Here is a 13,881-nt window from a genome sequence, read left to right as displayed (position 1 = left end):
GGAGCAAACGATGAGCAGTGCGGGAGAGGGATGGGGAGAAACCCGGGGAGAAGTGTTGGTGCCCCCCGCTGGGGTGCCCGCAGCCTGGGGGTGCTGGGCAGCACCTCGGGCTCCGCGTTGTCTTCCAAAATGGGCACCCCGAGCTGGGTGGGGGCTGCCGGGCACAGGGCTGCCCTCCCTGGGCCTCGGCTGGGCTCCCGTTGCGGTTGGTGCCACACGAAGCCGGGGATGGCTTCGACCTGCGTCGGTGGGTCTGGGTGCCCCCGGGCGCGCAGCCGCGGCGAGGCCGGGGTGGGTCCGGGCTTCTGGCGCCCGCTCCTTGCTAATGGCTTTTCCCGCTGTGCTGGGGACACGGCGCCGCCCGCCCCTCCCTGTCCCCCCCGAGCCCCCAGCTGCCCCGCGTGGGCTGGGACTGCCGGTGGCCATGTGGCCGCTCCTCTCCCTCCCTCCTGCCCGCTGGGAAGGGACTGTCTGTGGCTTGTTTTAATTGCGCTTTCAAAGCCATCGGGCCCGGCCGGGTGTGTGGGGACGCACCCGGGGAGAGGCAGGTGCGGGGGCTTCCCGCTGGGCCCCCACCCATCAGCCCCCCGCTCAGCCAGGGCAGGGGCTCCTGGGAGCTGTGGAAATGGATGTGCATGAACCGCCGGCATGAATCGAGTCCAAGAGCTCTCCGCCTGCGCCGCCTCAGCCCCGGCATCCACCAGCTGCAGGAGCAGCCATGGGCAGGGGCTGGACCCCGCTCTGGGCTGGGGACTGGGGACCCCCCTCCCGGCTCTCCTCCCTCCCACTCACCCCGCGGGGACCAGAGCCCGGACTGGTGTCTCCAGCCGGTGTCTCCTCCAGAGCGGCTGCCTGCGCAGCTGCCCCCTCGCAGGCTCTGCTGTGCCGCGCTCGGGGAAGCAAGTGGCAACGATCCATCGCCTGACGGCACCTCTGGGCCTCCCACCCTAATTACTGTCACAGCGAAGCACTTCGTTAGCATCATCTGGCAAGCGGCCACCCGGCTCCCTGTGGCCCCAGAGCATCCCCAGTCCCAGCCAGGCCCTCAGCCCCGCTCTGCGGCTCCCGGCTGCTGAACCTGCACCTGATGCTTCGCGGCGCGGGGGCTCTCGCCGGGCCCCGCGGGGCTGCGCTGCCGGTCGGGCTGGTCCGGGGCACTCGTGCTGCCGGGGTGCGGGAAGGCGGCCACGTGGGCACGCGGGTGCAGGGGGTTGGGGCACCCCCTCCTTGCGGCACCCCAGGGCCTGGCAGCACCCAGGAGAGCTGCGTCGGGGCCAGCGAGGTGGCGGCTGCCGGCGGCATCCCTGGGCACGGCCACGGCCGTTCGCATCACGGAGGCGGGTGCCAGGCCTGGGAGCACGAACCCCAGCTGGAGCGGAGCCTGTTGCAGTGTGTGTGTCCGTGTGTATCCATGTGTCTGTGCGTGTCCGTGCCCATGTGTGTGCCTGTGTGTGCAGCCAGGAAAGCTCACTGTCCAGGAAAGGTGTCAGCAGCCAAGCAATGGGCTTGGGACGGAACGTGTGAGCCAGGTTGAACCACAGGGGTGGCCAGAGCTGTCCCGCTCCAGCCCCTCCGTGGTCACCGTTCCCATCTGTGCTGCGGCTGCAGGAGGAGCGGGTCCGGCCGTGCCGGGTCACCCCCAGGTGCCTCTCCCGGGGGATTCGGGCAGGGCAGAGGGGCGCCTGGAGGAGCTGTGCGGGAGAGGGGTGCTTGGCTCCAGGGGAAGGGGAAGAGGAGAAAGCAACCGGCGGAAGGGAAGAGTTCAGCCTTTGTCCGTGCGCTGTGTCCGGTTCGCTGGTGGCACAATGTCCCCATTCACCCGCCGCCCGAGCTCTTCACTGCTTCTCTCTGCTGCCTTGCAGGGTCGTGGAGGCCAGCACCCTTCAGCAGGAGAGGCTGCAGGCCATCGCGGTGAGTCCCCTGCGCGCTGCGAGAGCACGATGAGCGCGCCAGACCTCGAGCCGGCGTCCCCGCGTCCCCGCGCCATCGCCTGCAGCGCGTGGGGCAGATGCCGGTGTGGAGGAGGGTGCCGGTGCAGGGGCTTTGGCCCGGAGAACCGCTGCGGGGCTGCAGGCAGGGGCAGGAGCCACAGAGCCCGGTGGGCACCCAGCCCCTGGGAAGGGGGTCTGTGGGAGCCCGTGCCAGGACACCCTGCCCTGCGGCGGCTCTTCCCGGGGATGTGCCATGGCCGGGGTGCAGGATCCGGCAGGGCCTGGCTCTGCGTTGCTGGAGGGGACAGAGCGAGCAATGGGCAGCTGGGAGGTTTAATTAGTGAAGCAATGCCTTGATGAGCCCGGAGAGAGGGAAGCGAGTGGTGATCCCCCCCTCGCCCTTTCCCAGGGAAGGGCTGAGGATCGTGCAGGACCTGGCCCTGCCCGCTGTGGGCACTAGTAATGGTACTAGTTAGCGAGCAGCCGGGGGCCGCACTGGGCAGCCCCTCCCCGGCACAGAGCGAGGCACCAGCTTGGTTTTAAACCCCGTGGCTGCCCCGTAGCCACCGCCGGCCCACCGCGGGCTGCCAGCTTCCCCAGCCCGGGCCGCTGCCGGCCGATCTCCGCTGCACAAAGGGCAAATTGTTCTGGGCTGGAGGAGAAGGAAAGTGAGTGACGCTTCCCGGGCTGGAACTGACTCCACTGAAACGATCTGGACCAGCCCCAGGATGTGCGGTGAGGTGGGGGGGACGGGGAGAGGCCGTGGGAGCTGGTTACCCCCCGTGCTGGCAGGTCCATCAGCAGGGCTGGGCGAGGGGAAGGTGATGTTCTGAGACGGTGAAGGGAGTCCAGGCTCTGCCCTGAGCGATTTCTCTGCACCCTCTGTGCCTCAGTTTCCGCCCGTGAGAGCAGGGATGTGACGCAGGGCTGGGGAGCTCCAGGTGGGCTGTCCCCAGGGCTGCGAGACTGGCTGTGTCCCCATGTCAGACCCCCCGGGACCCCCTCACCCCCCACTCCCTGCTCCTCCCAGCCCTGGGGATGCTGCCCTGGCTGGGAGGGAGGTGCCCCTGCCTCAACGGTGCTGGGTGCCACCCCCCTTCCCACGCCGACCCTGCTTTGCCGCTCTCGTCCCCCCAGGAGAAGCGGAAACGCCAGACAGAGATCGAGAACAAAAGGCGGCAGCTCGAGGATGACAGGCGGCAGCTGCAGCATCTCAAGGTGAGGATCCTCTGGGACCCCTGAGCTGCCTCTGCACTGGGGACGCGCTGGGGACCCCTGAGCTGGGGGGTTGGCAGGACCATGACCCCTCTCTGCTCCCCAGTCCAAGGCTCTGCGGGAGAGATGGCTGCTGGAGGGGGCCCCGGCCTCAGCCTCCGAGGAGGACGAGGCCATGAAGAAGCAGATGCAGGAGGATGAGGTGAAGACCAAGGAGCTGGAGGAAACCATCCAGAGGTAACGGGGAAGGCGTGGGGCTGGGGCGTCTGGGTGCGCTTGGAGGGCAGGGAGGCTGAGATGCAGCTCGGTCCCACGTGCTGCACACGAGGCAGTGGGCACAAGACACGCCACCGTGCCACCGCGCTCGCTCGGGTTCAGCCGCGGCCCCGCTCGGAGGGAGCATCCGCTCTGGAGCTTGGAGCTGCCAGGAGCGGGGGTGCCTCCGCGGCACTGCCAGGGCTGAGCCGCTCTCGCCGTGAACCCTCCGGCTGGGCTCTTGCCAGCTTTTGTCCGGGGGCTGCAGCCGGCCCCAGAGCCTATCCAGCCCCACAGCCCCTCTGAGCACGGACACCCCCAGCCGTGCTTGGCGCGGGGCTGCAGGAGCCACAAGCTGTGTAGGGCGTCAGTGGGAGCCGTGGGGTTGGGCTGGGGGCTGGCGTCCCCTCGGTGCCCAGCACCCGTGGTCGCAGGGGCAGGGAAATGGGGGTCTGGTTCCCCGTGGACGTCTGCCCCTGTTGGGGTGGTTCAGCCCTTTGGGAAGGGGCAGGGTGGGAGACTGGCGGGGGGAGAAGCCTCAGCCCCTGCCCAGCCCCCTCACGTCTGGGCTGCCAAAGGCAGGGGGGGCCAGGACCCCCGGCACGGAGGTGTCCCGGCAGCCCGGCTGGCCTGCAAGAATGCAATCAGTCACGGCTGTGCCGTTAATTACCGAGCATCGGTGCAGAGCGGGGTCAGGCACGAAGGGGCCTTTGTGTCCGCCTAATGGCGCGGTGCATTCCTCCGCCGGCCCCTCGCGGGGAGACGGGAGTCAAGGGGGGGGCTCTGCCGGGGGGTGCTGCCACCGCGTCGACAGAGGGGCCCTAATTTACACGGACATGAATCCACCGGGACTCCCCCGACCTCCGCCAGGTCCCGGCGGGGCCCCGCTGCCAGCGCAGCTCTTGGCCGGGCGCGGTGGCTGGGAACGGGCAGTCGCCCTCGCGGGCAGCTCAGGCGGGCTTCGGGTGGGAGCGGAACGGCGATGGAGCGGCTTTGCCCCCTGCCACCGAGCGAGGGCACTGGCGAATGAGGGGTGGGCTTGGTTGTCACTGCACGGGGACAGCGAAAGCTGGGGGGGTTGCCCCGTGGGGTCCGTCCCCCTGCCCGGTGCCCGCGGGGAGGTTTCTTCTGTCCGCTTGGGCCGAGCCCAACGGCTGAGCGGCCGCCCTGGTTGTTCAGGGTCTGTGGAGCTGCAGCCGCCGTCCTGAGCATCGCTCGCCCCCGGAGATGGGGAGCGGCCAGCGGGTGCTGGGGTTGAGGGCTGGGCGGGTGAAGCCCCTGGGTTTGTTCCAGCAAAGACACGCTTTTCCCCTGCAAAGAGATGGTGACAGCTGCGGCCGAGGTCTGTCTGTCTGTCCCTGTGCCTCGCGAGCCCAGGGGCTGATTTGTGTCTCCCCTCTCCCCCGTGCCGTGTCACTGGCCCGTGTTCTCGGGGCTGCTGGGGCTGCCTGCACTGGGGCTGCCTGCACCAGGGCCCCGTGCAGCCTCTCAGCCCCGACCCTCCCCGCAGGCTGGAGAAGGAGCTGGAGACGCTGGAGAACGGCAGCTCGGCAGCTTCCACCAAGGAGAACCTGGCGGAGGCGGCGGCACCGTCACCGGCCAAGGAGGAGAAGGCAGAGGCCGTCCCCAACATGCAGAAGGTGGGCACGGCCGCTCTCCGTGGGCCAGTCCTGTGACAGCAGGGCTGCGCCGGGGGTCCCTTGCCCCGGTGGAGCAGGGTGGTGGGCGTGTGGCGTCTCCCGGCGCTCCTAACCTCTCCCTTCTGTTTTGCAGAGTCCCCTGGGCACAGTCAAGGGTAGGTGATCCCGCCTCGGCCGCACGTCCCACTCTCGTGCTGCCCAGGCACTGGGGCCGGGTTGGTAGGGGGAGCCGGGGCAGCCTTGTCCCCATGTCCCTCCCCTCTGGTGTCCTGCGGCGGGGGAGCCCGTCCCAGGAGCCAGACATGAGGGGACATGCCACCCTCCTGGGGCCCGTCCCGCGGGCACGTGGGTGACCAGGCAATCATTTTGGCTCAGGCGGTCGCCTCTCCTCTCCATCCCCAGCCGAGAAGAAGGTCTCCAGCAGCCCCATGAAGGCGGTGGAAGGCACTGAGATGATGAAGGCAGGTAGGTGCCCATCTCCCCGGGGAGGAGCGCTCCTTCCCGGTCGCTTTCCCTGTCCCGCGCCGCCCCTCGGCTCGCCGCCCGCCCCGCAGCCCTGCCGCCGCCGCTCCCCACCGCTCGATGCCTTTCCGAGCCCCAGGCAGAGAACGCCGTTATTTGCAGTCAGAGGGTTTGTTTTCGCTTCCACCCCGCGGCTGGTTCGTGGTTCAGGGCTCCCCCCCTCACCCCTCTGCTCCAGTTCCGTCCTTCACCTCCCGCTCTGTTTGCGGCTCCTCGGAGCGTGGCAGAGGGAGCGGAGCGTCGGCTGCCGGCATGGCTGACCCTGCGCCAGCGCTCACCGCCCCACCGCTGGCTGCCGGCTGGGCGCTTGCAGGGGCACACGGGGCTGACCTGCCCGCGCTGGGGGGCTGCAGCCGGCTCCGCTGCTGGAGGGGTTTGCTCTGGTTTGGGGGGACGGGTCAGACCGGGCTGCAGCACCAGCGCGGGGCAGAGCCTGTCTTGGGGTACCTGGAGCAAAGCGCCACCGGACCGAGGTGACCCCAGTGCCAGCAGGGACTGGCCGGAGCCAAAGGAGAGATGCCGAGGATTGCCCATCCCATGGGGGTGGAGGGGCTGCCGTCCCTCCGCAGGGGATGCCGCCTCCTGCAAGCGTGAGCCTGGCTCCCAGCCCAGGCCCCCGCGGCCGGCACCGCTCACCAGCCGGACAGACGGATGCGGCGTCACCTGCCACGGTGCTTCCAGGGCCCGGCTGGGCCCCTGCCCGGGGGACGCAGGAGCCGTGGAGGTAAGGTGATGCCAGCAGCGCCAGGACGGTGACAGCCCCGTGGGTCCCGGTAGGAGGGCTGTGCCCGGGATGTCGCACCCGCCTCTGCCATTCACCACTCCTCGCTGCCGCCTGCCGCCTCGCTAACGCCGCTGAGCGCCACACTGCACCGCACCGCACCGCACCGCACCGCACCGCACCGCACCGCACCGCACCGCACCGCTGCTGCCACGCGCCTGCCCGCTGCCGGCTGCTGAGCAGGGGCTGGGGAGGGCCGGGGCTGCCGTAACGCGCGCTGTCCTCTTTGTGTCCCAGCCATGTACTCGGTGGAGATCACGGTGGAGAAGGACAGAGTGACTGGGGAGACCAAGGTCCTGTCCAGCACCACCCTGCTCCCCCAGAACCACTGTCTGCAGGGGGTCAAAGTGTACGAGGATGAGCTGAAAGGTACGGCCCGTCCCGCACCGCTCGCAGGCGTCAGGAGCAAAGGGCAGGGGACGAGGGAGCGGCCGCCTGAGCATCCCAGAGGGCGCCGGGGCTAGGAAGGGCTGGGGCTGCTCCCGGCCGTCCTCGGCAGCTCTGTAGGGGAGACAGCTCAGGGCAACCCCTCGCCGGCCCCAGTCCTGCGCCCTGGCCAGCCCGGCGTGGGATCCGTCCCAGCAGCGTGGTGTAGACAGTCCCGACGGGCCAGCCCTGGTTTGCCCATCACGACCCCGCACCACCGGAGAGTGGAGAAGAGGATCTGCCGTGTCCAAGACTCGGGAGCCTGTCCCACAGGCGGGGAACGTGGCACTGGCCCAGCGTTGGCCCGGCACGCCTGGGCTGGCAGAGGGGAGCGTGGCCACTGGGCGTAGAGGTGCAGCACAGGGACCGGTGCCTGCCCGCAGCCCCTGCTTGGGGCAACCTCCGGGAACCTGCTTCGAAGGGCCTGGTGACCCCCGAGGGATGGCTGGGTCAGCAGCGAGGGCCAGACACGGAGCTGGGGCGCGTTACTGGGGACTGTGGTGGCCAAGTGGACCAATCGCCTCTCCAAGGAAACCAAACTGCACGGGCAGCTGGTCCTGTTCACCTTCCCTGGGGCCACGGCCGCACCGGGCCACGCTGGCCTTCACCTCCAGCCGCCGCCTGGCTCAGCCCCCCCGCTGCTCCGGGATCCCAGCTCCGAGGATGAGCCGAGGAGCCACCTTGGCAGCGAACGTTGGTCCTGGCCGAGCCGGCCCTGCCTGGGCTGGTTGTCCATCACTCCATCGACGGGCTGTTGAGGCTGTTGCACTGATCGTCGCATGATGCTCCAGGTCAAGTGGAAAATGCAATGAGCCGGACGCTGCTCTCACCGTGACGCACATCTGCTGCCTCCAGCGCTGCAGGCAGCCCTGCAAACCGCGCCGGTGGCAGAAGAGCCCTGTCCCCTCCTGGGCACGGTGCCACGGGCAGCAGGACACGGCGGGACGTGGCAGGACACGGCGGGACGTGGCAGGACATGGTGGGACGTGGCAGGGCACGGTGGGACGTGGCAGGGCAGCACCTGCCGAGCGCTCACTGGGGTCTTACAGGCGGCAGCAGCGATCTGCCGCAGAGCATCGCGTCGGCCCCGGTAGAGCTGGGCGCCAGCCGGACGCCATCCCGCCGCGGCGAGCACGGCCAGCTTGGCAGGCTGTCGGCGACCTGGCAGACGGCTGCGGTTGCTGCGGGGCTCGCTGGGTCTGAGGCTTCGGAGGTGCCAAGGGCTGGGAACGGCTCCTTGCGTTGTGCTTTTGTTTCGGTCTCCCCGTCTGCTGTCGGGCAGGGGCCAGGCAATGCTGGGGGAGTCTGGCAGCAGCGCTGGCCAAGGCGGGGTTGGGGTGCTGCCGGGGGGTCACGGCCTCGGTGCCGGGGCCTTTGGGGAGGGGAAGGGGCTGGGAGCTGGGTCCGAGTGGGTCGCACCAGCAGGAGCTTTTCCAGGTCGACTTGTGCCCCCGGCCCGAGCCCCCCTCACCCTCCCTCCTCTTGTCCCCGCAGTGGTGCATGCGGTGAGCGCCGAGGACGGGGCCCTGCAGAATGGGGCCCACCCGCTCAGCTCCTCTGAGGTCGACGAGCTCCTGCACAAGGCGGACGAGGCCACCCTGAGCGAAGCCGCCGGGCGCGAGGCCCCGGCCAAGGCCGGCGAGCAAACCGGCAGCGCCCCGGCCAGCCAGAAGCCGACGCCGCGGCGGGAGATCACGGGGCTGCAGGCCAAGCCGCGGGAAAGCACCACGGCGCTGCCGGCGGGCGAGGGGATGGAGCCGAGCCGGGAGCAGCCCGTCACCATGATCTTCATGGGCTACCAGAACGTGGAGGACGAGAACGAGACCAAGAAGGTTCTGGGGCTGGAGGGCACCATCAAGGCCGAGCTGGTGGTGATCGAGGACGCCGAGAGCAAGCCGGAGCCGGTGCGCAAGGACCACGCGCCGCCCAACGGCACCGCGCTGGAGCCAGCGGCCGCCCAGCCGCCGGGGGAGGAGGGCCCAGGCGGGCAGAAGCCAGGAGCCAACGCCACGGAGGCCAAGGAGGCCGAGCAGGAGACGGACGTGAAGAAGCAGCGCTGCAAGTGCTGCACGGTGATGTGAGCCCCGCCGGCCCCACGCCGCCGCCGCAGGCTGCCCCCACCGAGCCCCCTCCGCCCCGGCCCCCGCTAGCCAGGCCCACCGCCCCGGCACACCGGGCTCCCTCCCCCACTGGACACGGACCCTCTTTCTGCAGAACCGGGGAGATCCAACACGGCGCCTACGAAGCCACAGCGGGCAGCAGCGAACCACGACACCGCTCGCCCCTTCTGCCCAACACCCGCCCTGCGCCGCACCCCACCAGCGCTGCCTGCGATATTTATTAGAGACCCCCTCGCCCCACGGTGCACCCGCCCCCACCCACGGCCCAGCCTCACCCTGTGCCGGAGCCCTCCCGCTGCCGACGCCGGAGCCTTTCCCTCCTCTCGCTGGCAAATCCCCACCCGCCAACGGAGGACGGAGCCGGCCGGGCCGGGGGATCGGAGGACGCTGCTGCGTCTGTAGATGACTCCTGGGGAGACGGTGGCCAGTGGGACCTGGGCATGGCCCAGCCCGCGGCAGCCATGGAGCCAGCCCCATGCCAGCCCTTCTCTCCGCACCTCCATCAGCTGCTTGTCCTACGGGGAAGGGCCCTGGGCTGTTCCCCCCTGGCTGCCCAGTGTCCCTGCTCCATCCCGCATCCTTGTCCCTGCACCCCTGGGCTCCCCAAGCCGTGAGCCCCTCCGGTACAGAGCGTGTCCAGGCGAGGGAAGGGTGTTGAGGACAGCGTCCCCTCCGTGATGCTCAGCCGCGGTTGGGAGCTCGCAGGGGGCCATGGGCCACGTGTGGCTCCCGTGCGGTCAGCCCAGCCTGGCCCCAGGGCTGCGGGCAGGACACCCTGCTCTGCTCCCCGTGAGGGAGCTCCTCGCCCTGGCACTTGCGGTGACGGCTGCCGCTGTCCAGGCACCGATGCCACAGGCTCCCGCGGGGCCATTCCTCTGTCTCGGCCGCCACCCCGGCATCGCCAAACTCTGCCAGCCGAGGGGGCTGAGCGGTGCTGTGGCCGGGTGCCCGTGTCCCTCCGGGGTGATGTGGGTGGCAATGCCAGCGAGGGAAGGGGAGCTGGGGGGCCCAGCCCCATGGGACGGGGATGGGGCGGGAGCTCCCGTGCCTCCTCGCAGCAGCGGGAGGGTGGCCCAGCACCACGTCCCTCTCCTGCCCGGCGGTGGCAGCTTTGCTGAGCCGCTTTCTGGGGCCCTGGGCTGCAGTGTCAGGTCCCCCAGGTGAGCAGTGCAGCCTGGTTCACCCCAGGCACCGGGACTGGGAGCTGCTGGGGGTCCGGCGTCCTGTGGAGGGCATCCCCGGGACTCTGTGTCCATGCCGGGACTGTGAGCAGCCTTCCCTGTCCCCCCACCCCACGCCCTAACCCTTCAGCGGGGATTTCACCACCAGCACCAGCGTTTTCTCCCCACTGAGACCCGCTGGGCCAGGCGGGGAGGGCAGGCGAGGGTCCCCCTGGCGGCACCCATGGGTGCCAAGCCCTGCCCAAGCCCCGGGTGTTTTTCTGCCGCAGCAGCTGACACATCTTGCGGGTGTCGGGCATGCGGCTCCCGCTGAGCCCAACTCGTGGGTCCAGTGGGCTGGGGTGCATGGCCCTGCCCTGCCCTGGCACAGGGGCTGCCATTGCGGGGGGGTCCCATCTCCCTCCAGCCCCCTCCCAAACATGCTGGGGCTCGGAGCCCCGGGTGCCTGCCCCAGGCCCGGGTTGCTTTCGGTGCCCCAGTCAGCTGCCCCTGAGCGGGCTGCAGCCGGGCGGGCAGTGCCCCGTCCCCGCACCCCGTGGGCACAGGAGCTCTGGGCAGGGTGCAGCCGGCCGGGAGCACGGCCCAGCTGCCAGCCAGCACCAGTCCGAGTGCGAGCGGGTCCCCGCTGCTGAGCGCGGCCGGGTGAGACCCCAGGGATGCCCCAAGCCCCCGGCGAAGCGTGTGCCTGTAGAGCAGCCCTCACTGCCCAGCCCACCGGGGTGCGGGTGGTAGAGCAGCCAGGGATGGGGCTCGGCCCCCCAACACCTTCCCTCCCCCCCCAACCCCCTCGTGTGAGCAGTGATCCCCCCATGACATCCCAGTTGCCCCCCAGTTAGCTGCAGTTTTCACCCCAATGGAGTATCTGCAGGGACAGGGGAGGGGTTGGGGGCTGTGGGGGGGCTCGCGGTGCTGCCAAGTCCTCTGGGAGAGGCAGAACTGGGGAAGGGAGGAGAGGGAGTCGGGGCTGCCCCCCCCCCCGGGGGGAAGGGGGAGCCTCCTCTGCCTCTGCTGCAGACGGGCATCGCTGGAGCCGCATTGCTGCAGAGCGGGGGGCTGAGGCTGGGTGATGTGGGGCACCTGCCCCGTCAGTCCTGGGGGGCTGGGTTAGGTCCCCAGCGCAGCTGCATGTCCCCTCCTGCCACCCCCTCACTGGGGGCCAGCACCAGTCCCCCCATCCTGCCCTGCATCCTGCAATCCCCCACCACCACCCGCAAGCCAGGGCCCACTCCCACCCTTGGCACCCCCTGCCCCTCGGTTGGCTTCGGACCCAGCACCGGCCCCCTGCCCCCGTCCGGCCCCCGTGGTGGCAGGGAGCAGGATCGGGCCCCCGGGGCCCCGGGGCTGGCAGGGGCTGAGCAGGAGCCTGGCCGTGCACCCCAGCCCCGTCCCGGCCCCCCCTGCCACCCCCCGCCTGGCTCCGCTGAAGTGCACTTCCCGCGTCCCCGTTGCTTTTCACTTGTGCCGAAGCCGTTTGAAGTTTCCCCCCTCCCGGCCCTCCCCGTTGTTTGTAAAACACCCGAACCGAGCAAATAAACCGTGTGAACAACCAGCCTGGCGCCTCCGCCCTCTGCCTGGGCACCGCGGCCGGCACCCCAGCGCCCGGCACCCCCACGGGTGGGAAGGGGCTGGGGTGGGGATGGGAATCCTGGGGATGCTGGGGATGCTGGGGATGCTGGGGATGGGCGTGATGGGGATGGAGATGCTGGGGATGAGGATGGTGGGGATAGAGCCCTCCCTCTGCTCGGCAGCTTTCCTGCGCTGCCCTGGCTGCCCGGCGCTCCGGCCTCACCTCCATCACCCGCCAACACCCGCAAGCCCCGGCAAAGGTGATGCCAGCGCGGCGGCACGGCAGGCAGCACATGGGGGATCCCCGCCACCTCCCCGCGCTGCCCACACTTGCCTGCCGCTGCCGGCACGGAGCGCCCCGTGCCCCCCAGCAGCACCGGAGCCAAAGGCTGGTTGGGCTCTGGCCTGGTCGGGTCTCTCCCAGCAGTTCCCCTCAGTTCCTCCCTCCTGCGGCCAGCGGGGCCTGGGCACGGTGACGGCCAGCCAGGCAGGGGCAGGGACGTGGCGCTTTCACAGCCCTGCGTGTCTCCAGCCCCCGGCGCTGCCCCAGAGGTGTCTGTCCCCAGACCGACAGTGACACCAGGCAAGGGAGATGTTCGGGTGCACCACGCCACGGCAGGTCCTCTGTGCCACCCCGGAGCCCACGGCACAGGTAAGGGCAGCACGGTTGGGGTGCTGTCACGGCACCGCCGTGTTGCCAGCCCTGACGCTGGGGTGATGGGCACGTGGCCATGCCAGAGGAGTGGGGAGGAAGAGGCGGGTGGGAACCGGGATGCTGGGAGGAAAGGGGTGCAGGCGTGATGCTGGCGGGCGTGCCCAGGTGAAGGGGATGTGGCAGCCTGCTTTCCTGCTTGTCCCACAGGGCAGCGCTGGGGTCAGGCCCCCCCAGGTCCCGTCACCACGTGGCCGCAGGTCTCTGCCCACCCCGGGGCTGGTGCGGGTCCTGCTTCTGCCCCGGGCTGGGATGCCAGGACTCATTCCCGGGGCGGAGGTGCCAGCCCAGGGAGCCGAGCACACACCCTGCCGCGGGCGTGGTGCTCCCTGGCCGTCGCCCGTGGACTTTGTCTCAGCCCAACGGTAAAACAGGCTCCGCTCTCCTGCCTGGAAACACAGAGCTGCCTGGCAGCCGCGCTGGAGCTGCCACCCCGGGCCAGCCCGTGCCAGAGGCGGCAGCCCAGAGAGCAGGACCGGGGCTACCCAGGGGCCAGGCAGGGGGTAAGTGGCGCCTCCTGATCACCCACAGCCGGGGCGAGCCGGGGTCTGGCTCCATCGCCATGCTCGGGCCATCACAGGCAGCAGCGGTGCCCGAAGGGGCTTTCCATCAGGAGCGGGCTCTGGTGGGATGCAGAGCTGTCGTGGCGGGGCAGAGGGGACGGGGACAGGGACCTCCTGCCCCAGACACAGGCGCAGGCGAAAGGCTGAGCATCCCGGCAGAGCATCGCCCACTCGGCTGCGACGTCAGTGCCAGCAGGGAGGGTGGCTCTGGGTGACGCCACCCGCTCTGCCAGGGTCCACCAGCCACGGCCGTGGGCACTGGGGGCATCACGGCTGCTGTGCTACAGTCCTGCCCTTGGCCTGGCAGGTACAGGGTGGCCGAGGCCTCCGGACCAGGGGCAGGGGCTTGTCCCTGATGGGAGGGGGCTACTTTTGTCCCCAGGGAAGCAGAGAGCTGCTCTGCCGAGAGGGGCTGCCGGACAGCGGGGGCCGGGGAGGGCAGCGCCGTCGGGTGCCCACGGCCGCCAGAGCGGCAGAGCCGGCAGAGCCAGGGCTGCCGCAGCAGCGAGGGCACCCGCCCCAGCCCTGCCTGCACAAACACCGGGTTATCGGGCGCCCGCGCCACGAGAGGCCCCGCAACATAAACAGGAGAGCGCAGGCTCCTGGCACGGCTGCTGCCGCCCTGGTCACTGGGGCCCGCGGGCTCCTTCGCACGCTCCCCCGCAGGGACCACCGCACCCCCGGGGCTGGGAGCCCTGCCCTGCCCTGGGCTGCCCGGCGTGGACACAGCGGGCTGCCAGGACACTGGTGGCAGCTCAAGCTCTTCCCAGGGACAGCAGAGCCCACGTCTGTGCTCCTCCATGGGGAGAACTGAGGGGGGGCACAGGCTGCCCTGGGGTGCAGGGTCAGGGAAGATCCAGACACCCCGGCTCCCTTTGGAGTTTCAGGCCTTCTCAGCGCCCTGGTCGTGTCCGTGGGGGGGCAGAGCGTGCCTGCAGGAAGGGGTCGGTGCACTGCTGCGTCGATGCG

General features: G+C 70.4%; 1 protein-coding gene across 1 annotated transcript; it reads left to right on the top strand.

Moving 5' to 3' along the window:
- The first annotated feature begins 1,500 nt into the window (after nucleotides 1-1,500).
- PALM (paralemmin) lies at nucleotides 1,501-8,851 on the top strand. Its single transcript, XM_086477466.1, has 9 exons — nucleotides 1,501-1,520; nucleotides 1,863-1,911; nucleotides 3,069-3,149; nucleotides 3,253-3,383; nucleotides 4,912-5,041; nucleotides 5,175-5,196; nucleotides 5,444-5,506; nucleotides 6,582-6,713; nucleotides 8,265-8,851. The coding sequence occupies exons 1-9, from the start codon at nucleotides 1,501-1,503 to the stop codon at nucleotides 8,849-8,851; spliced, it is 1,215 nt and encodes a 404-aa protein (XP_086333592.1).
- The last annotated feature ends 5,030 nt before the right edge of the window (nucleotides 8,852-13,881 follow it).

The sequence above is a fragment of the Leptosomus discolor genome, chromosome 24 (assembly GCF_034619465.1).
Source record: "Leptosomus discolor isolate bLepDis1 chromosome 24, bLepDis1.hap2, whole genome shotgun sequence".
Taxonomy (NCBI): Eukaryota; Metazoa; Chordata; class Aves; order Leptosomiformes; family Leptosomidae; genus Leptosomus; species Leptosomus discolor.
The sequence above is the reverse complement of the archived record's forward strand: the minus strand, read 5'-3'. Positions and strand labels throughout refer to the sequence as shown.

Excerpts from the sequence above, each read along its gene's own strand:
- PALM (XM_086477466.1), top strand. The coding sequence starts at position 1,501 with ATGGGCTTGGGACGGAACGT. Across the intron at positions 5,042-5,174 it reads CCGTCCCCAACATGCAGAAG|AGTCCCCTGGGCACAGTCAA; the intron begins GTGGGCACGGCC and ends TCTGTTTTGCAG. Across the intron at positions 5,507-6,581 it reads CACTGAGATGATGAAGGCAG|CCATGTACTCGGTGGAGATC; the intron begins GTAGGTGCCCAT and ends TTTGTGTCCCAG.